This window comes from Pipistrellus kuhlii, unplaced genomic scaffold (genome assembly GCF_014108245.1).
Source record: "Pipistrellus kuhlii isolate mPipKuh1 unplaced genomic scaffold, mPipKuh1.p scaffold_m20_p_38, whole genome shotgun sequence".
In the NCBI taxonomy this organism is placed as follows: domain Eukaryota; kingdom Metazoa; phylum Chordata; class Mammalia; order Chiroptera; family Vespertilionidae; genus Pipistrellus; species Pipistrellus kuhlii.
Genome location: NW_023425538.1, coordinates 4,157,438 through 4,179,449, shown reverse-complemented (window position 1 = coordinate 4,179,449; position 22,012 = coordinate 4,157,438). Strand labels below are relative to the sequence as shown.

General features: G+C 41.7%; 2 protein-coding genes across 2 annotated transcripts; both read left to right on the top strand.

Annotated features, from left to right (window-relative positions):
- Positions 1 to 584: 584 nt before the first annotated feature.
- LOC118702265 (spindlin interactor and repressor of chromatin-binding protein-like) lies at positions 585 to 2,025 on the top strand. Its single transcript, XM_036408006.2, is given in 2 exon segments — positions 585 to 1,609; positions 1,611 to 2,025. Coding segments are annotated over 2 exon segments (1,083 nt in total). The 5' UTR covers positions 585 to 614; the 3' UTR covers positions 1,699 to 2,025.
- Positions 2,026 to 7,055: 5,030 nt separating this feature from the next.
- LOC118702389 (ecotropic viral integration site 5 protein homolog) lies at positions 7,056 to 19,174 on the top strand. Its single transcript, XM_036408249.2, is given in 2 exon segments — positions 7,056 to 10,266; positions 19,165 to 19,174. A coding segment is annotated over 1 exon segment (2,301 nt). The 5' UTR covers positions 7,056 to 7,407; the 3' UTR covers positions 9,709 to 10,266; positions 19,165 to 19,174.
- The last annotated feature ends 2,838 nt before the right edge of the window (positions 19,175 to 22,012 follow it).

Below are 22,012 nucleotides of genomic sequence, written 5' to 3'. Positions count from 1 at the left end.
CAACTCTAGTGGGAGAACTACTCCTGCTCTGGCCCTGCCATCCCCTTTTATTGAGGCTTTGGGGAAAACATCTTAAGCAACATAAATAGAAATTTACATATAGCCCTTAGGCAGGAAATAACAAACTTTCACGGACAAGGTAGATTCTGCTTCAGCTAACAATATCTCAACTAAAAGTTAGAGCAATTAAGGTTGTTGACCAGCCTTCCTGGCTTCCTGTCAACATCTCTTTTTCAGTGAAACTGATTTGGTTTCCAGCAACCCTACCAACTCAGGGAAGCAGCGAAAATGCAGAGAAAATGAAACATCTCAAACAAAATAAATGGAGGAAAACAAAAGACTGAATATAGTTCAAAACCACGGTTATCAGGTTTTTCAAGAATTTCCTAGAAAAAGCTGATAACTTTCATATTCCTTGAGGATATGAAAAAGAAATTAAACCAACTAGAAATTAAACATACACTGACTGAAATTTAAAAAAAATATTATGCAGGGATTGAGCCCTCCCCGCCGGGGTCCCTTCGCTCCTGGTCGCGGGGAGGCCCGGCGGCCAGCGCGGGCCCAGCGGCGACCAGGAGGGGCGGCGGGCCGGTCCTGCGGAGCCCGGCCGCGCCATGGCGCTCAAGGCCGAGGGTGCCGCGCTGGACTGCTTCGAGGTGACGCTCAAATGTGAGGAGGCGGAGGACGAGGACGAGGACGAGGCCGTGGTGGTGGCCGTGATCCCGCGGCCCGAGCCGATGCTGCGAGTGGCTCAGCAGGAGAAGACCCCGCCGCCCAGGCCCTGCCTGCTGGATGCGGGCGGCGGTGGCTGTGAGGAGCCCAGGCTGCAGATGACGTGGGAGCAGGAGTTCCTGGTGGGGAGCAGCCCGGAAGGCAGCGGGCGGGCGCTGTGCATGGTGTGCGGGGCTGAGATCCCGTTCCCCTCGGCGGACACGGCGCCCGCGCACATCCTGGAGCAGCACCCTCACACCCTGGACCTGAGCCCTTCGGAGAAGAGCAACATCCTGGAGGCCTGGAGCGAGGGCGTGGCCCTTTTGCAAGACGTCAGCGCTGAGCAGCCATCCCCACCCGACTCAGACTCGGCCCAGGATGTCAGTGCAGACCCGGATCCTGCCCCGGACCCTGCCCGAGTGCCAGCAGAGATTGTCGTTCTCCTCGACTCGGAGGACAGCACCGTCCTCCCGAGAAGGACCCGGCCCCGGTGACTCCGCCCGCTTGAGCTTCCAGTCGCCCCTGCCACAGAGCCAGTAAGTAAGAAGTCTCGGAGTCAGAGGTGGAAGGAGCCCCCTGAGGAAGAGCCAGCCAGAAAGAAGAGAAGCAGATCCGTGACCAAAAACCCAGACCCAGACCCGGACTCAGACCCCTTGTCGCCTGACTCACCCACAGAGGCTTTCACAGCGCCCCCCGAGGTCCGACACTTCACCGACGGCAGCTTCCCTCCCGGCTTCGTCCTGCAGCTCTTCTCCCACACCCAGCTGAGGGCCGCGGGCGGCAAGGGCCCCGGGGCGGGGCCGGCGGCCGAAGGAGGCCTCCCCCCGCTGGAGAGCCCCTCTCCAGGTCCCCCTTCCGGCCTTCACGGGACGCTGGATCTCCAGGTCATCCGCGTGGAAGGAGGAGTCCCCGGCGGTCAGCCGCCTGCAGGATTGGTCCAGACATCCCCAGGGCAACAGGGCTGTGGGAGCAGGAAGGAAGGAATGATGCTGGAAATCAGGTTCTGAAGCCGGGATGTGAATTATTGCAGTTGATTCCTCTTCATCCTTTCACTCATGTGACTGTTTACATTATGCCGATGTGCTTTTACACAACGTGGCTGTGTTGCTGGATGTTCGCAATCGAGAAAACGTAGATACGAGCTCTTTGTAGAATCGTGGAGCTGAGTGCACCTTCACCACTGTTGACGTGATTCGTGGTTTGACCCACTAGGCTGTGAGCCCCTTCGGGGCAGGGGCTAGTTTGCAGTGACTTTGTTTCCTTAGAGCCCTGCATAGGGCCTGGCACATAGTAGGTGCTCAATAAATGTTTGTCAAGTGCCAAAAAATAAAAATAAAAATAAAAAATAAAAATAAAAAATAAAATAAAATAATATATATTATGCAGAAATCCAACAGCAGACTAGAGGAACGAGAGAATCAAAGATTTGGAATACAAAGAGACAAAGGACACTCTTCTGGAAAAGCAAGAAGAGAAGAGAATCCAGAAAGTTGAAGATAGTGTAAGAAACCTTAGGGACAACTTCAAGCGTACCAACATCAGAATTATGGGGGTGCCAAAAGGAGAGAGAGAAAAACACTGAAAACCTATTTGAAGAAATAATGACAGAAAATTTCCCCCACCTGATGAAAGAAATAGACTTACAAGTCCAGGAAGTGCTCAGAACCCCAAACAAAAGGAATCCAAAGAGGACCACACCAAGACACATCTTAATTAAAATGCCAGGGACAAAAGGCAAAGAAAGAATCCGGCAGGGTCCGGGGCAGGGTCCGGGTCTGCACTGACATCCTGGGCCAAGTCTGAGTCGGGTGGGATGGCTGCTCAGTGCTGACGTCTTGCAAAAGGGCCACGCCCTCGCTCCAGGCCTCCAGGATGTTGCTCTTCTCCGAAGGGCTCAGGTCCAGTGTGTGAGGGTGCTGCTCCAGGATGTGCGCGGGCGCCGTGTCCGCCGAGGGGAACGGGATCTCAGCCCCGCACACCATGCACAGCGCCCGCCCGCTGCCTTCCGGGCTGCTCCCCACCAGGAACTCCTGCTCCCACGTCATCTGCAGCCTGGGCTCCTCACAGCCACCGCCGCCCGCATCCAGCAGGCAGGGCCTGGGCGGCGGGGTCTTCTCCTGCTGAGCCACTCGCAGCATCGGCTCGGGCCGCGGGATCACGGCCACCACCACGGCCTCGTCCTCGTCCTCCGCCTCCTCGCATTTGAGCGTCACCTCGAAGCAGTCCAGCGCGGCGCCCTGGGCAGCAAGATTAAAAACAGTTTCCTATAAGGGAGCACCCATACGATTATCAGCTGATTTCTCAACAGAAACTATGCAGGCCAGAAGGGAGTGGCAAGAAATATTCCAAGTGATGAATAGTAAGAACCTACAACCAAGATTGCTCTACCCATCAAAATTATCATTCAAATTGAAGGGCAGATAAAAAGCTTCACAGATCAGAAAAAGCTGAAGGAGTATATCACCACCAAACCAGTATTTTATGAAATGCTAAAAGGTGTTCTTTAAAAAGAGGAAAAAGAAGAAAAAAGTAAAGATAACAATTATGAACAACAAATACATATCTATCAACAAGTGAATCTAAAAGTTAAGTGAATTAAAAATCTGAGGAACAGAATAAACTGGTGAATATAATAGAATCAGGGGCATAGAATGGGAGATGGTTGATAATTCTCAGGGGGGAAGGGGTGTCTGTGTGGAGGGTAGGGGAAGAGACTGGACAAAAATCATACACCTATGGATGAGGTCAGTGGGGGGTGGGATAAGGACAGAGGATGGAATGGGGAGCATGTGGGGGGAGCTTTTTGGGGGGAGGAGAAACAATTGTAATAATCTGAACAATAAAGATTCATTTTTTTAAAAAAGAGGGCTACAGACAGAATCATACAAATACCACCAAAGAAAAAATGCACTAATAAAGTTTATCTAATGTTCTGAACTAGAATTATAAGCACAATTAAGATAAAAGGCGTTATCAGGAAAGCTTTAGAATAAGTTTCAGAAATGAGATGCTGATTGACAAATTTCTTAAAAGCAAAGTGATTTAAATATTAAAAATATAATGTATTTTTCCTAGTCAAAACTGAAGTGCCCAAAGGACTATAAACAGATAAAAACTTCAACAGCACTAGAACAAAGAAATTTTTCCATATTTTCTGCTCCTTCAGGAATTTCTATGAGAGATGGGTGAGATAAAAAGAAATCACCAGGAGCTAACTCATAATCACTGTTCCTAAAAATTTATTTCTAGATCCTAAAAGTATCTTATGAACATAAGCATTCACAGACACTAAGGTTTCAGAGTAGGCTGTGGGACTAAATAAATAATTTTTTGGGGGAACTCTTTTCTGTTGAGGAACAAGACTTTGAAATAAACAGGTTTAAGAAACCAAAGGCAATTGTGGTTGAATAAGACATCCGTCATTTGCTTCCCCCTCTTCCATAATTACAATTTTCCACCCAGCCATGCATAAAAGTGCCTTTGTGGAAGCTTAGGAATCCAGCACCATATATCAAAGGTGTCTGGAGGAGTCTCGAGTTTCCATATATTGGATAGTAGATATATAGACCTTAGTCCCAGCTGTAGACCCTGAAGTAGCTTATGAACCAACTCTAGTCCCTCTTGGCCAACCATGTCTTTCTTTTATAGCCAGATGTCAAGAGGCAAAGTAAGAACATGGTCAAGATGTTTACAACATTCTCATGGGTTTCCATCCTACTCAATTACATGCACCTGATCAAGCCTTGTTTACTTACAGCCCATATCACTTAGGCACGTGGGGCCATGGTTCAGACCCTAGGTTCAAACTTACAACCATAGTTGTTGGCTATAATTGTGCTGGAAGGGCTCTGCCCCCCAAGCTTGGACTTTTATGTGGCCGTGAGAAGACTGTGCCCTCTCATTAGCTCGAGGTTTGAACCTATCCAAACACTGTAGCCACTCTCCGCTCTCCACACATGTGTAACCAGAATACTAGTAATGAAATGCTCTTTAATGTCTGTTTCCTTAATCCTCATACCCTTTCTTCAACTTAGCTTTATTGAGGGGGAAAGGCAGAGAGTAAGATGGCAGGGGAACACTCTCTTCTTTCCCCTGGAGACCTGGGATAGAGAAGAGAGGCCCTGGAGTTAGGGAGATATGCAATTAACTGTGTACTCAGAACTCCCTAGTGCATCGGAAGAAGGATTTTGTGTAGCCTTTAGTTCCCATGTAGCAAACATCCTGAACAGGGAGTTATAGGGCCTTTGAAAAAAACAAAATGACCACATGTTCTATGTGGTAGGAGGAAGACAGGAACTCTTTGGAGTATGTGACGGAGACTCAGAAAAATCTATGGAGACAGCAATATCCAAAGATGGCAAGTTGAAAGGAAGGTCTTGGACCATAACTGAGTTGAGAAACATACCACAAATTCACCAGCTACCGAATGTCCAGAAAAAGAAGCCAGCTAAACCATATTCAGTGGATAGCAGCTAGCCTGCATCCATGGAAAATTGTAGGGTATACCCGCTTCCACACAAAGCCATAAAGATCTTCCATATATTTGACACCACCTTAAGAGTGGACAGGAATATAGAAGAGACTCTGAATAATTATTACAAGAAACTTACTGGACAAGTTTTAAAACCAGATTTTTTTTTTAACATTCTATTAACCAGAACTCATTAGGGATATTAGAACAAATGTTAAAAACAAACTATTTTTAATGCACATTATGGTAATTCAGTGACCCTTATACATATGAAATCATTTAATAAGTTAAGGGACAAAAAAAGTATGGAGTGTGTGTGGTGTGAGGAATAAAGGACTATCAGACAATGTTCAATTTTTCAAAAAATTATAGACACAAAGTTTACTTTAATAGAACAGCTTTGGCTTTGAACAAAATTCACTTTCATAGTCTTGCGCATCTTATGAAAAATAGCACTCAGTGAGCACTTACAATAGGTGCTGTGAGAACTCTGTTAAATAAAACAGACCTGCAAGGCACTTATATCTTGACTCCACCTTAGCTTCTAGTGCCAGAAATCAGTCTAAACCCTGCTTTCAAGAACGTTCTGGGTATTGATCTATATATATAAAAGGCTAAGTGTCCAGCCTTTCCTCTGACTGGTAGCAATGATGCCCACTGACCACTATGGGGCACATGCTCAGTGCAGGAGCTGCTACGATGCACACTGGCCATTTAAAAATAAACAGCACCACAGACCTGGCCCTGACAAACTAAAACTCCGCTTTCCCCAAGTGGGACACAAGCCCCGCCACCACCCTGGAGTGACACCCCACCAAATCACAGCCAATGCTGCCAAGACTCCATGGTGAAAAATGCAGCCCACAGCCCAGCCCAGCCCAGTAATAGTTGCTGTGGGTTCTGGGTAATGATGTCACATAGCAAAGCCCAGCTTCCTCTCCCTAGCAACTAGCCTCTTTAGAGTTTCTTCAGCCCAGGAATCCAATTTGCTTTATAGCCAGGTGCAAACATTTTACAGTTCAAAATAATGTATGGAAGCATTTCCCTGTGCCTCGTTTGATCCTTATAGATGTATGAAGTAGTAAACATTTGATCCTTATAGAATTATGGAGTAGGTAGATAGGAGACTCAGTAGAATCCTATTTTCTTTTCATAATAATTTGAGTGGCCAGATTATTATGCATTTATTATTCTTTTCATTAGCAAGACACAGAGATTTAGAAAGTTTAGAAATTTAACCTGATTCAAAAGAAAAAATGGTGAAACTTGAAAATGACTTCAGGTTTTCTCACTGAGCAGAATATAGTCAAACACTGCTACAGTTAATTATTTTACCTTTTGTACTTCCTGCCTAATCTACAATAATAATCTGCTTCATAGTAATGTTTACTGCTGTGTTGCAGATTATTACCTGAAAGAAAAGTTGAGGTGCTTCACTGGGCTGGAAAAAGTTTAGTTAAATCAGAAAGCAAGTCTTATTAAACAAGTTTATCTATACACACTGAGTGGTCAGACTAATATGATTTCTGAATGCATAATAATATGCATTATAAATATCACTTAATTATGGCATTATGAATATTATAATTAAGAGCTCAAGTAAAACTCTTAAAATAGATAGTTGTCTTTTGTCATCAAGAATATCTCAAGAGCCCGGCTCGGACCCTTTCTGCGGGGTAGGCGGCCGGGCCCTTTAAGGCCCCGCCGCGCCTGCGCCCTGGGCGTTCCAGACGCGGCCGGGCCGGGCCGGACCGGAGCAGACCACGCGCCCGCAGGCAGCGGGGCAGCCAGGCAGCCAGGCAGCCAGGCAGCCAGGCGGGCTGGCGGCTCGGGGTCGCGTCGCGGAGGCGGCGGCGGCGGCGGGAGGGGCGCGTGGCGGCCGGAGGCGCCCCTGAGCTCGGGAGCGCGCCGGCGCCCCAGGCCAGGCAGGAGGGCGGCCTGCAGAGCGCGGAGCAGGGCCGAGGCGCGGGGAAGGCGGCGGCGCGGCTGCCGGCTGGATGAGAAGTTAATGTTTACCGCCGAGTCCACCCAACGTTTCCAAGATGGCTTTTCTCTGGGGGAATACAGGGGTAGAAGAATAAGCTCCTTTCTTTGCTGAAAAGAAAGAAATCCCAGTGCTGCACCAAGATCAAGAGAAATTGTCGGTGGCGACAGACAAGGTTGCAGAAAAGCTGAGTTCTACTCTCTCATGGGTGAAGAACACCGTATCATACACAGTCAATCAGATGGCCAGTCAGGTGGCAAGTCCATCTACTTCATTACACACTACATCCTCATCTACCACATTATCAACGCCAGCCCTTTCACCATCTTCCCCGTCACAGCTGAGTCCAGATGACTTAGAACTCCTGGCTAAACTTGAGGAACAAAATAGATTGTTAGAGACGGATAGTAAGTCTTTGAAATCTGTAAATGGGTCAAGAAGAAACAGTGGCTCCTCCCTTGTGTCAAGTTCATCAGCCTCCAGCAACCTTAGCCACCTTAAAGAAGATTCTTGGATACTTTGGGGAAGACTTGTTAATGAATGGGAAGATGTGCACAAAAAGAAGGAAAAACACATTAAGGAACTTGTTCGTAAAGGGATACCGCACCATTTTAGAGCAATAGTTTGGCAACTTTTATGCAGTGCACAAAATATGCCAATCAAGGATCAGTATGCGGAACTCCTGAAAATGACTTCACCTTGTGAAAAATTGATCCGGAGGGACATTGCTAGAACTTATCCCGAACACAATTTTTTTAAGGAAAAAGATAGCTTTGGACAGGAGGTTTTATTTAACATAATGAAGGCATATTCTCTAGTGGATCGTGAGGTTGGTTACTGTCAAGGAAGTGCTTTTATAGTTGGATTGCTGCTTATGCAGATGCCAGAAGAAGAAGCCTTCTGTGTATTTGTTAAATGAATGCAAGATTATAGACTTCGTGAACTTTTTAAACCAAGTATGGCAGAATTGGGCCTTTGTATGTACCAGTTTGAATGCATGATACAGGAACATCTTCCAGAGCTCTTTGTACATTTTCAGTCTCAGAGTTTTCATACCTCAATGTATGCATCATCCTGGTTTCTGACTATCTTTCTTACGACTTTTCCGCTACCAATTGCAACAAGGATATTTGATATCTTTATGTCTGAGGGTTTAGAGATAGTGTTTCGAGTAGGATTAGCACTTCTTCAAATGAATCAGGCAGAATTGATGCAACTCGACATGGAAGGGATGTTACAACACTTTCAGAAGGTCATTCCACATCAGTTTGATGGAGGTCCAGACAAATTAATCCAGGCAGCTTACCAAGTCAAATATAACTCAAAAAAAATGAAAAAGCTTGAAAAGGAATACACTACAATAAAAACTAAAGAAATGGAAGAGCAAGTTGAAATTAAAAGGTTACGTACAGAAAATAGGCTTTTAAAACAACGCATTGAAACATTAGAAAAACATAAATGCAGTTCCAGCTACAATGAAGACTTTGTGCTACAGCTAGAGAAGGAATTGGTTCAGGCCCGTCTGAGGGAGGCTGAGGCTCACCGTGCACTAAAGGAGATGCAGGATAAAGTCCTGGATATGGAGAAGAGAAACAACTCCTTTCCTGATGAGAATAACATTGCAAGGCTTCAGGAAGAACTCATTGCTGTGAAACTGAGAGAAGCAGAAGCTATTATGGGTTTGAAAGAACTTAGACAACAAGTCAGAGATTTAGAGGAGCACTGGCAGCGCCACTTAGCTCGTACTTCTGGGAGATGGAAAGACCCACCTAAGAAAAATGCTGTGAATGAATTACAAGATGAATTGATGATCATTCGACGTAGAGAAGCAGAAACACAGGCAGAAATAAGAGAAATAAAACAAAGGATGATGGAAATGGAAACACAGAACCAGATCAATAGTAACCATCTTCGAAGAGCAGAACAAGAGGTGACCAGTCTTCAGGAGAAGGTGCAGTATCTTTCTGCGCAGAACAAAGGACTGCTTACTCAGTTAAGTGAAGCAAAATGCAAACAAGCAGAGATTGAATGCAAGAACAAGGAAGAAGTGATGGCCGTGAGACTGCGGGAAGCAGACAGCATAGCTGCTGTGGCTGAACTGCAGCAGCACATCGCTGAGCTTGAAATCCAGAAAGAAGAAGGAAAGCTTCAAGGACAGCTTAACAAGTCTGATTCTAACCAGTATATTAGGGAACTGAAAGATCAGATAGCAGAGCTGAATCATGAGCTCAGGTGCCTAAAAGGCCAGAGGGGCTTCTTGGGCCAACCCCCTTTTGATGGAATCCACATCGTCAACCACTTAATAGGAGATGACGAATCATCCCATTCCTCTGATGAAGATCTCATAGACAATTCCTTACGGGAGAGTGGCATTGGTTTTCCTTTGCACAGAAAATCTGGCGAGAGGTCTGAAGCCCCCACTGTGGCAGATGGCAGTGAAAGTGAAACAGAAGACAGTGTGATGGAGACCAGAGAGGGCAGTCAAGTGGATCAGAAGGAACGGCTCCCAGGAAAGAGAGAATCATACTCAACCACTGTCTGACCGTCACTGTGAACTAGACTGTGGATTTTTTTAAGGGATCAGTTATATGATTAAGGGTTTTGGGGGACATATCTGTTTCATATGTACATATATATATTTTTTTTCAATCTTATCTGCCTTTTGATCTTTGCCAAACCATCACCACTGACTAACTTTTGCCATAAAGTAGATTGGAATATGGTTAATGTGAAAAATAAGGTTCTAGCAGTATTACTGAATCTTAATGTTTCTTGTGTAGAAAATGTAATTATATCTATATGTGGGAACCATTTTGAAGTTCTGAACTATGGAAAATTTAAATTTCTTCAGACAAAACTGCTCTTGTGCAATATTTTATGCTTAGTAAACAAATTGTGTATTTATGTTTATCATTTTGTTTTCAGGGCAGCTGTCTACAAACATTTGACCAAGACACACATCTGATTTATCTTATGCTTTTGTGTTTGGAGGGATTTTTTTTCCCAATGAAATTACTGCATCATTAGTGGACCACTGAAAGTTCCCAAACACAGTGTCCTTTTCCCATATAATGTTCTAAATACAAATTAAGGGTTAATTGTTTAAAAAAAAAAAAAAAAAAAAAAAGAATATCTCAAGACCTTTCATGGTTTTATACCACATTGGGCCTCATATCAGCTTTCATAACTTCTAAACAGGTTATGCGGCATGGCCAAGTGTGAACATGAGTGGGGGCTGTGAAGGATTGAGAAAAAACAGACAAGAATGAAATCTGGGTCTCAGTGGGAGTATGTTAGAGGCCTGATGCATGAATTTGTGCATGGGTGGGATCCAGCCAGCCTGGCCAGGGGGAGGGGACATGGGCAGTTGGCCAGTCTGCCTGTTGGTCGAACTCCTGGTCAAGGGGACAATTTGGACAATTTGCATATTAGCCTTTTACTATATAGGATATACACTGAGTGGCCAGATTATTATGCATTCAAAGATCATAATAATCTGGTCACTCAGTGTATATAAAAGGCTAAGTTGACTTACACATGCACAATACATATAAAGCTGGTGCCAATTGCATGCATGTGTTTCAATCTGTCATTGTCAATCGTGAACTTAGTTAACACTTGTATTATAGAGAAATGGCAAATAGTGATATTAAAATATTCTAATTCATTTCCTTTCAATATGCACAAATCTGTGCAGCAGGAAACTAGTCTAATAAATACCTTATTATAAGTTAATGTATTAACTCTCTGGAAGAAAAAAGTATCCAAGTGAGTCCCTCCCAACTAGGCTTACAGAGTTAGTTTGCCATTGAAAAAATGATCACTGTAATTTACAAAATTAATTTTAAAAATAAGAAAATTGTTTGTTCAACTACAATTCAACAAAGGATTCCCTGCTTAACACACAAACCTGTCTGAGAGACTGTGCATGGAAACATTTGAAGGTGTGCAAGTGGGAACAAACCAAGAAGGTGGGAAAGGAAAAAAATTAAGATGGTGCCAGGGACACAACCCTAAGCTCAGAGCCTAAAGCTAACTGTGCATCTTGGCACAAAGATGGAAGTAATCAGATTGCCACTGGCACTCTCTTCAGTCAGGGAAAGAAGAGAAATACAGTGAGCATTCTTGCAGGAGCAGTCAGTACACACTACAGCTGAACTGATTAACCTGGACAATAGGTGCAGCCATGGTTGTCTGACAATCACCATTCCAGAGAGAAAAACAAAGCCACAAAGCCAGGCTTACCTCTCCTCATCTTCCCAGAGCTCACCACCCTTCACCTACCCTGAGCTAGTAGCAAATCCCAGAATGATTATCTACAAACCTGAGACAATAAACTACAAAAATATTTTTTTCCATGAGTTTCAGGCACACTGTGACTAATCCCAGGGTTAGGTGGAGACACAAAAGAAGCCACTGAGATGTGCTAGTTACCATTACTAAATGAACAAAACAGCAAAGGCACTGGCCACCCTTACCAACTAACTCTACCACCACCCATCATGGATGCACTGACAGCACTAGATTTTCACAGATTTGAAACCCAACCTCTAACCACATTCCTGGAAGGTTGGTGCACTGAGACCAGGGTGACCTGATCACAGAGGAGATGTCAACTTTCTCGGGGAATGGAAGACATCTTTCACTACCCCTACAGAGACCTAAAATGTCCAACAGTGCAAGAAAAATAAAAAATTGTGCTTCAGCACCATCTCATAGAAAACAATAAAAAGATTTCTTATCAGAAGTGTCATTCATACACAGAATCTAGACATAAAAAGAATCCATAAATACCATGAATAATCAAAATAATGAGGCAGCTCAGGAAGAAAATTAAAAATCTCCATAAAATAAACTTCAAGAAATGGAAATTTGTCATTTAAATGACAGAGAATTCAAGATTGCAGTTCTGAAAATATTCAATGAGATTCAAGAAAACACAGATAGGCAGTTTAATGAACTCAGAAATAAAATCTATGAAAATAAGTCCTTTGCCAAAAAGAATGAAACTTTTAAAAACAACCAAATAGAAATTCTGAAGATGACAAACTCAGTAAAAGAGATAAATAATGAACTAGCGAGCTAAAGAATCAAAGATGACCAGAAAGAGATATCAAAGATAGAAATCCAGAAATCACACAGAGGAAAGAAGAGAGAGACTTGAGAGAGAAAAATAAAAGAACATTACAAGATCTGACTCCATCAGAAAAAGCAATGTAAGAATAATAGGCATAGCAGCAGAAAAAGGTGGGGAGAAAGGTACAGAGGGCCTACTCAAATAAATTGATGACAACTTCCCAAACTTCATATCCTCAAATCCAAGACCTAAAAAAAAAAAACACCTCATTATCTCAATCAAAAAAAAAGATCCTCTCTGCCTGACTGATGTAGCTCAGTGGCTGAACATCAACCTATGAATGAGGAGGTCCTGGTTTGATTTTCAGTCAGGGCACATGGCCAGGTTGCAGGTTCAATCCCCAGTAGGGTGTGCATGAGACAGTTAATCAAAGGTATTCTCTCATCTAAATGTTCTCTCACTCCCTCTTCCTCTCTGAAATCAATAAATATATATATTAAGAAAAAGGTATTCGCCAAGGTACAGTATGTTAAAGCTGTCAAAAACACAGAAAAAGAATTCTCAAGACAGCCAGAGTAGAAAAAAACAGTAAACCATAAAGGAAATACCATTATATTATATTGGATTTCTCATCAGAAACCCTACAAGCCAAGAGGCAGAGGAATCAAACATTCAAACTACTGAAAGAAAGGAATTACCAGCTAAGAATAATATGTCTAGCAAAGTTATCATTTAAATATGAAAAAAATATATACTTTTCCAGATATATTAAAGCTAAGGGAATTTACCACCAGAAGACCTCCATTGCAGGAAATACTCAATGAGTTACTCTACTCAAACATAAAACAGAAGGGCACAAAACTATGAATAAACTAACCAATAAGTAGATAGAAGCAGGGTATTATAACCCCCCCTCCCCCAATTTTTAAGAACAAATTTCTACAAACTTAAATATCACATAAAAGTTTACAAAGGTAACATCAAAAAAGAAGACCATAGCTACTTAACTTCAAAAGTGAACTCACAGATGAAACCGGTTTGGCTCAGTGGATAGAGTGTCGGCCTGCGGACTGAAGGGTCCCAGGCCCGATTCCGGTCAAGGGCATGTACCTTGGTTGCCGGCACATCCCCGGTGGGGAGTGTGCGGGAGGCAGCTGATCGATGATGCTCTCTCATTGATGTTTCTAGCTCTCTGTCCCTCTCTCTTCCTCTCTGTAAAAAATCAATAAAATATCTTTTTTTTTTAAGTGAACTCACAGCATAATTTGGATAATTTGTGACAAGAAAAACAAAGGGGAGAAGGTAAAGGTTTGAATTTGCAAAAGAATGTGGAGATTAGAGGCATTCAGAAGAAAAAGATCTGTTATTTATATGAAACTTGCTTTTACTTAAATTTGATGGTAAACACACACACACATACACACACACACTGAGGCAAATACTAAAAAAGAAAACAGATAGAAAAATTATAGAATATCACCAATCTTAAATGTCAGACAAAAATATAAGAGGAAAAAACAACAGAGGGACAGAGTTACCAAAAAACAAAAGATAAAATGTCTATAGAGAATCCTCATACAATAATAACCACCCTAAATGTAAAAATTCTAAATTCAGCAATAACAATTAACAGAGTAACAGACTGGGTCAAAAAATCAAAACCCAACCATATACTGACTTCAGGAGATACATATAAGCTACAAAGAAAAATCCTATATAATAAAAGGCTAAAATGCAAATTATCCTCTCAACCAGGAGTTTGACCAGGGGCTGGCTAACTGCCTGCGGCTTGTCCCCCCAGATGGCCTCACCCCCCATCGCTCCCACCTCTATCAGTGGCAGGGCCAGCCCACCAACAACCTGCAACCCTCCCACTGGCTGGCCCAGCCCAATCGATCCCGATTGGGGTGGGCTGGCCAGATCCCTCCCATGCACGAATTCCTGCACTGGGCCTCTAGTATAGACATAAAGTGAAGGGTGAAAAAAAGCTTCTCCAAAAAAAAAGCTTCTCCAAGAAAAAGCATCCACAAAAAAGCAGCTATAGCCATATTTATATTAGAGAAAATAGATTTTGAGAATACAAAGGTAACAATATAAAAAGATGGACATTTTATGATAAAATGAACATTAAATAAGACAGTTCTCAATATATATGCAACCAATCAGGAGGCACCAACATATAAAAGCAACTATAATAGAACTAAAGAGAGAAACTGACTAAAACACAATCATACATGGGGATGTAAATACCCATTGACAGTTATGGGTATATATCATCCAAACAAAAAAAATCAATTAAAAATATATCAGCCTTAAATGACACCTTAGACCAAATGAACATAATTGACAACTACAGAGCCTTTCATCCCAGAATACCAGATTATACATTCTTCTTTAGTACACATGGAACACTTTCAAAAATAGACCACATGTTGGAACTGGAAACTAGTTTCAAAAAATTTAAGAGTATTAAGCTGAAACCGGTTTGGCTCAATGGATAGAGCGTCGGCTTGGGGACTGAAAGGTCCCGGGTTCGATTCTGGTCAAGGGCATGTACCTTGGTTGCGGGCATATCCCCTGTGGGCAGCTGATCGATGACTCTCTCTCATCGATGTTTCTAACTTTCTGTCTCTCTCCTTTCCTCTCTGTACAAAATCAATAAAATATATTTTTAAAAGAATTTAAGAGTATTGAAATCACAAAGCATATTCTCCAACTACAATGCTTTAAAATTAGAAATCAACTGCAAAAAGGAAAGAAAAAATGCTGCCACAAATATATGGAGATTAAATAGCATGCTACTGAAAAGCAACTGGGTAAAAGAAAAAGTGAAAGATCAGATCAAAATATGTAGACACATGAGAAGAGAATAGGACATATAAAAAGTTCTGGAATGTAGCAAAAGCAATTTACTACAACAAATGCAGCTTACATAATTACAAATGACATCACTGCTGTAAGAACTCAATTCAAGAATAGACTAGTAAAAGCAGGGGAACGAATCAATGAGCTAGAATACAAATGGAAAAAAATACCCAAATAGAGAATCTTCTAGAAAATAAATAAATAAATAAGAAGCCAGAAGAGAGCCTAAGGGAACTTTGGGACAACACAAATCAAAACAACATTCACATAATAGGCATTCTAGAAGGAAAGGAAACTGAGCAAGGAATAGAAAACCTGTTTGAAGAAATAATGACAGAAAACTTCCCTGATATAGGGAAGGAAAAACCCACACAAATACAAGAAGGTCACAGAGTCCCAAGCAAAATGAACCACAAAAGACTGATGACAAGGGATATTATAATTAAATTGGCAAACACCAAACACAAAGTAAGAATCTTAAAAGTGGCCAGAGAGAGACAGAAAGTTACATATAAAGGAACCCCCATCAACAACTGATTTCTCAACAGAAACTCATCAGCCCAGAAGGGGATGAAATGAAATATACAAAGTCATGCAAAGGAAGGGTCTGAATCCAAGAATACTGTACCAGCAAGGCTATCAATCAAAATTGAAGGTGAAATCAGGAGCTTCACAGATAAAAAAGGGTTAAGGGAGTTTATTACCACCAAACCAGCAATTAAAGAATGCTAAAGGATATCTGCAAAAAAGTGAAATTGGAAGCAAAGAAGGATTAAAGGGGTAAAGATAAAAATGGTGACAAAGAAGTACCTATCAATAATAGCTTTAAATGTAACTGGATTAGATGCTCCAATCAAAAGACACAGGGTAAAACACTGGATAAGAAAACAAGACCTATCAATCTGCTGTCTACAAGAAATCCAGCTCAGAAAAAAAAAAAAAAAAAAAAAAAAAAGATGCACACAAACTGTGGGTGAAGGGATGGAAAAAGGTTTTCAAGGCAAATGGAAATGAAAAAAAAAAGCTGGGTAGCAATTATATATGAAATATTAGATCTAAAAATAAAGGACATAATAAGAGATAATGAATTTCACTTCATAATACTAAAGGGAGCAATACAACAAGAAGAAATAACTCTGGTAAACACACACATCCAATCAGGAGCACCCAAATACATAATAAAACTCCTGGAAGATACTCAAAGGAGAGATTAACAGCAATGCAATCATAGTAGGAGACTTTAGAGGATTTGTCCAATGGTGATAGTGGGGTATTGAACAAAAACCAGCAAAGAGAAAAATGGCGTAAGAATAGATAAGAGGATTATGAGCCTTGTCCCAAAGCAGAAAGAGAGAGCAGCTGAGGATCGTGCTGTGAATATTTATTAGCAAGCCAAGAGACAGCTGAACACCAGAAGAAACTGTGGGGCTGCTGATCAGGGTGCCCCTGACAGGGAGGCACCCACGGCAGGGCTAGGTCCCTACCTACAGGCTTGGACGGTGAAATCTCGCCATCTTGGAGGGAAAATTGGATCATGTCAGAGGCCTGAATATCCACAGCCGCAGCAACCACCAAATAGCTGTGACCCCCAGAATGCTGATCCCAAGCAGTGCGAACACTTGGACTCAAAGGAGTGCCCCACCGGATGGGGAAAAGGAGAGAAAGAACTACATAACCAGACATCCTAAAAAGAGAGATCATGAAGAGACAAAGAAACAGCCCCCGTATGAAAGAAAAGCAGGCATCACCAGAAAAGGAAATAAATGAGTTAGAGGCAAGCAACCTACAAGAGCAAGAATTCAGAGTAATGATCATAAGATGGCTACAAAGAATGGAAAACAAATTTGACAATATGAGTAAGAACCAAGAGGAAATGAAGAAGAACCAAGAAGAAATGAAAAATGACATCGCTACTGTAAAGAACTAAATAGAAAGCATCAAGAGAAGACTAGAAGAAGCAGAGGACTGCATCAGTGAGCTAGAAGACAAGATGGGGAAAAATATTCAATTAGAGCAGCTTCAGGGGGGAAAAAATTAAAAAGCAGGAGGAGAGCCTAAGGGAACTTTGGGACAATACAAAACAAAACAATATTAGAACAATGGGGGATCCAGAAGGAAAGGAAACTGAGAAAGACATGGAAAACATATTTCAAGAAATAATGACGGGAAATTTCCCGAGATAGAGAAGAAAAAACCCCACACAAATCCAAGATTCTCGCAGAGTCCCAAGCAAAATGAACCTCAGGAGACCGACACCAAAGCATATTATAAACTGGCAAATAGCAATGACAAAATAAGAATCTTAAAAGCAGCCAGAGAGAGACAGAAAGTTACATATAAAGGAACCCCCATCAGACTAGCAACTGATTTCTCCACAGAAACTCATCAGGCCAGAAGGATGAAATATACAAACTCATGTAAAGGAAGGGTCTGAATCCAAGAATACTGTACCCAGCAAGGCTATCAATCAAAATTGAAGGTGAAATCAGGAGCTTCACAGACAAAAACAGACTAAGGGAATTTATCACCACCAAACCAGCAATGCAAGTAATGCTAAAGGGTCTACTATAAAAATAAAGAAATAGAAAGCAAAGAAGAAACACAGGTGTATAGAATAAAAATGGTGTCAAATAAGTACCTATCAATAATAACTTTAAATGTAACTGGATTAGATGCTCCAATCAAAAGACATAGGGTAACAGATTGGATAAGAAAACAAGACCCATATATCTGCTGTCTACAAGAAACCGACTTCAGAAAAAAAGATGCACACAGACTGAGGATGAAGGGATGGAAAAAAGTATTCCAGGCGAATGGAAATGAAAAAAAGCTGGGGTAGCAATACTTATATCTGACAAACTAAATCTCAAAGTGAAGAACATAACAAAAGATAATGAAGGCCACTTCATAATACTAAAGGGAGCAACCCAATAAGAAGAAATAACCCTGGTAAACATATATGCACCCAAATACATTTTTAAAAAAAAACTGCCTGAGGACATTAAGGGAGAGATTAATAGCAATAAAATCATAGTAGGAGATTTTAATACACCACTGTCACCTTTGGATAAATCATCTAAACAAAAAATCAGCAAAGAACTATCAATCCTAAATGACTCACTAGACCAGATAGAATTAATCGACATCTTCAGAACATTCCACCCCAAAGCCACAGAATATACATTCTTCTCAAGTGCACATGGGTCATTTTCAAAGATAGACCACATGTTGGGACATGGGCAAAGTCTCTTCAAATTCAAGAAGATAGAAATCATATCAAGCATCTTCTCAAATCATAGTGGCATAAAACTGGAAATTAAGTACAATAAAAATAATCCAAAGGAATCAAACACATGGAGACTAAATAGCATGCTATTAAACAAGGACTGGGCTACTAGAGAAATCAAGGAAGAAATTAAAAACATTCTGGAAACAAATGAAAATGAAACACAACAATCTAAAATCTATGGGACACAGCAAAAGCAGTTTTGAGAGAGTTCATATCCCTACAAGCCTATTGCAAAAAACAAACAAACAAACAAAAAAAAACCCAAACCCAGGAAAAAAATGGTAACAAATTATCTAACTCTACAACTCAAAGAGTTAGAAACAGAGCAACAAGAAAAGCCCAGTGTAAGCAGAAGGAAGTAAATAATAAAAATCAGAGCGGAGATAAACGACATAGAGACCAAAGAAACAATACATAGGATCAACAAAACCAAGAGCTAGTTCTTTGAAAGGATAAACAAGATTGATGAGCCTTTCTCTTTATTCAAAGAGAGAGGACTCAAATAAACAAAATCAGAAACAAAAGAGGTGAAATAGCAACAGACTCCGCCAAAATACAAAGGATTGTTACAAAATAGTATGAACAACTCTATTCCAACAAACTGAACAACCTGGAGGAAATGGACATATTCCTAGAAAAATACAACCTTCCAAAACTCAATCAGAAAGAGTCTAAAAATCTCAAAAGACCAGTGACTTGGGAAGAAATTGAAATAGTCATCAAAAAGCTTCCAGCAAACAAAAGCCCAGGGCCAGATGTCTTCACAGGAGAGTTTTACCAAACATTCAAGGAAGAACTTAAACCTGTCCTTCTCAGACTATTCAAAAAAATTCAAGTGGGAGGAACACTCCCAAACTCCTTCTATGAAGCCAGAATCACCCTAATACCAAAACCAAAAAATACAACTCAATGAAAGAGAATTACAGGCCAATATCCCTCATGAATGAATATAGATGCCAAAATCCTCAACAAAATTCTAGCAAATCGGCTCCAGCAGAACATCAGAAAGATCATACACCATGACCAAGTAGGATTTATTCCAGGAATGCAAGGATGGTGCAATATCCACAAATCAATAAACGTGATACATCACATAAACAAATTGAATGATAAAAATCATACAGTCATATCATTTGATGCAGAAAAGCATTTGATAAAATCCAACACCCTTTCCTGATAAAAACTCTCAGCAAGGGTGGGAATACAAGGCTTATACCTCAACATAATAAAGCTACATATTATAAACCCACAGCCAACATCATACTCAATGGGCAAATCTAAAACCGTTCCCTCTAAGAACAGGAACAAGACAGGGATGCCCACTCTCACCACCACTGTTTGACATAGTACTGTAAGTACTATATAGCCATTGCAATTAGACAAGAAGCAATTAGACTAATAGCCATTGCAATTAGACTAATAGCCATTGCAATTAGACAAGAAGCGGAAAATAAAAGACATCCAAATTGGAAAAGAAGAAGTAAAGTTATCCTTATTTGCAGATGACATGATATTGTACATAAAAAACCCAAAAGACTCCCTTAAAAAATGAATTGACTTAATAAATGAATTTGACAATGAAGCAAGATACAAAATTAACGCCAAGAAATCTATGGCATTTCACCGAAACCAGTTTGGCTCAGCGGTAGAGTGTCGGTCTGCGGACTGAAAGGTCCCAGGTTTGATTCTGGTCAAGGGCATGTACCTGGGTTGTGGGCACATCCCCAGTAGGGGGTGTGCAAGAGGCAGCTGGTCGATGTTTCTCTCTCATCAATGTTTCTAGCTCTCTGTATCTCTCCCTTCCACTCTGTAAAAAATCAATAAAATATATTTTAAAAAAGAAAAAAAATGTATGGCATTTCTATACACCAATGGTGAACTTACAGAAACAGAGACTAAAAAAAGCAATTCCATTTACCATCGCACTAAAAAAATTAAGATACCTGGGAATAAACTTAACTAAGAAATAAAGGACTTATATGTGGAAAACTACATGGCACTGAAAAAAGAGATAGAGGAAGATGTAAACAGATGGAAGAACATACCATGTTCATGGATTGGTAGAACCAACATCATCAAAATGTCCATACTTCCTAAAGCAATCTATAGGTTCAATGCACTCCCCATTAAAATACCAACGGCATATTTCACTGACCTAGAAAGAACTCTCCAAAAGTTCATTTGGAACAATAAAAGGCCCCAAATAGATACAGCAATCCTGAGAAAGAAGAGTAAAGTGCGAGGAATCTCAATACCAGACTTCAAGCTGTATTACAAAGCCACTGTTCTCAAAACAGCCTGGTATTGGCACGAGAACAGACATATAGATCAATGGAATAGAATAGAGAACCCAGATATCAACCCAAATCACTATGCTCAATTAATATTTGACAAAGCAGGCATGAATATACAATGGAGTCAAGACAGTCTCTTCAAGAAATGGTATTGGGAAAATTGGACAGATACATGCAAAAGAATGAAACTAGATCACCAACTTACACCATACACAAAAATAAACTCAAAATGGATACAGGACTTACACATAAGATGGGAAACCATAAAAATACTAGAGGCGTCCACAGGCAGCGAAATCTCAGACATATGCTGAAAGAACTTCTTCACTGATACTGCCCCTAGGGCAATGGAAGCTAAAGAGAAAATAAACAAGGGGATAGGGAAAGGACAGAAAGCCTGTATGTAAGGGATCTCTGAGGCCTTCCCTGTCCCGTGGCAGAAATTATTTAGGTCCCTGAGAAAGCTGAAATTGAAAGTGCTGTTCTTGGCCAGTGAGAGGCATTATCACGTTTATATTGTGGCCAGGGAGTGTTACAGGAAAAAATGAAACTCTTTGATGTAGCCAGAAAGACCAAGGGTTGAGAGATTGGTGAGGAGAAACCCTAGGGGTGTGTTTCCAGGGGGTTTGGATAGAAAGGTCCCCATACTGAATGAAAGGGATATCAGAAGTTGGAGGAGGGAGTGAAGAGCATCCTCTTGTCTTCCCACCAAACCCGAGAGCGAGAGCTGAGAAAAGGTTCCGAGATAGTCACCTCAGAGACAATTTTCCGGCGGAGTAAAAAAGAGTATTCCCGGGCTTTCGAGTGTGAGAAGCCGAGTAGGTGGGAAACTCTGAGGCCCTAATGCCCCTCCAGGTCAAGGGAATTGGGGGGAGGGAGGAGTCCCTGAAGCCTGGCGGGCAGGAAGCAACAAGATCCCCATGTGTCCTGGTCCAGCAGGGTTTGAGAGGGAGGTCCGGGGCAGGCCAATCATCTCAGAATTGTACCACTGAGCAGAACCAGAGAGTAAGCCCAGGACAAGCTTCCACTGCCCACTGCTTCGAGGATCATCCATGCTCCCGTGCATTCTTCCCGGGTTTCAACACCAAAAATGAAAGATCAGTAGGAGGCCAAAAACCAGGTGACACAGGCTTTAATAAAGGAAATACCTGCCAGATGTCTCACAAAGGGAGAGCAGCAGCCTGTGCAACAGTTAAAACTCTTTTTAAGGAAAATGAGGAGGGCACGAGGGCTTGGGGTACTTGGTGAAAGCTGGTTGATTAGTCAATGTATATGTCCATACAAGGTGTTCTTTCTGGGTTGGGGCCATATCACATATCCC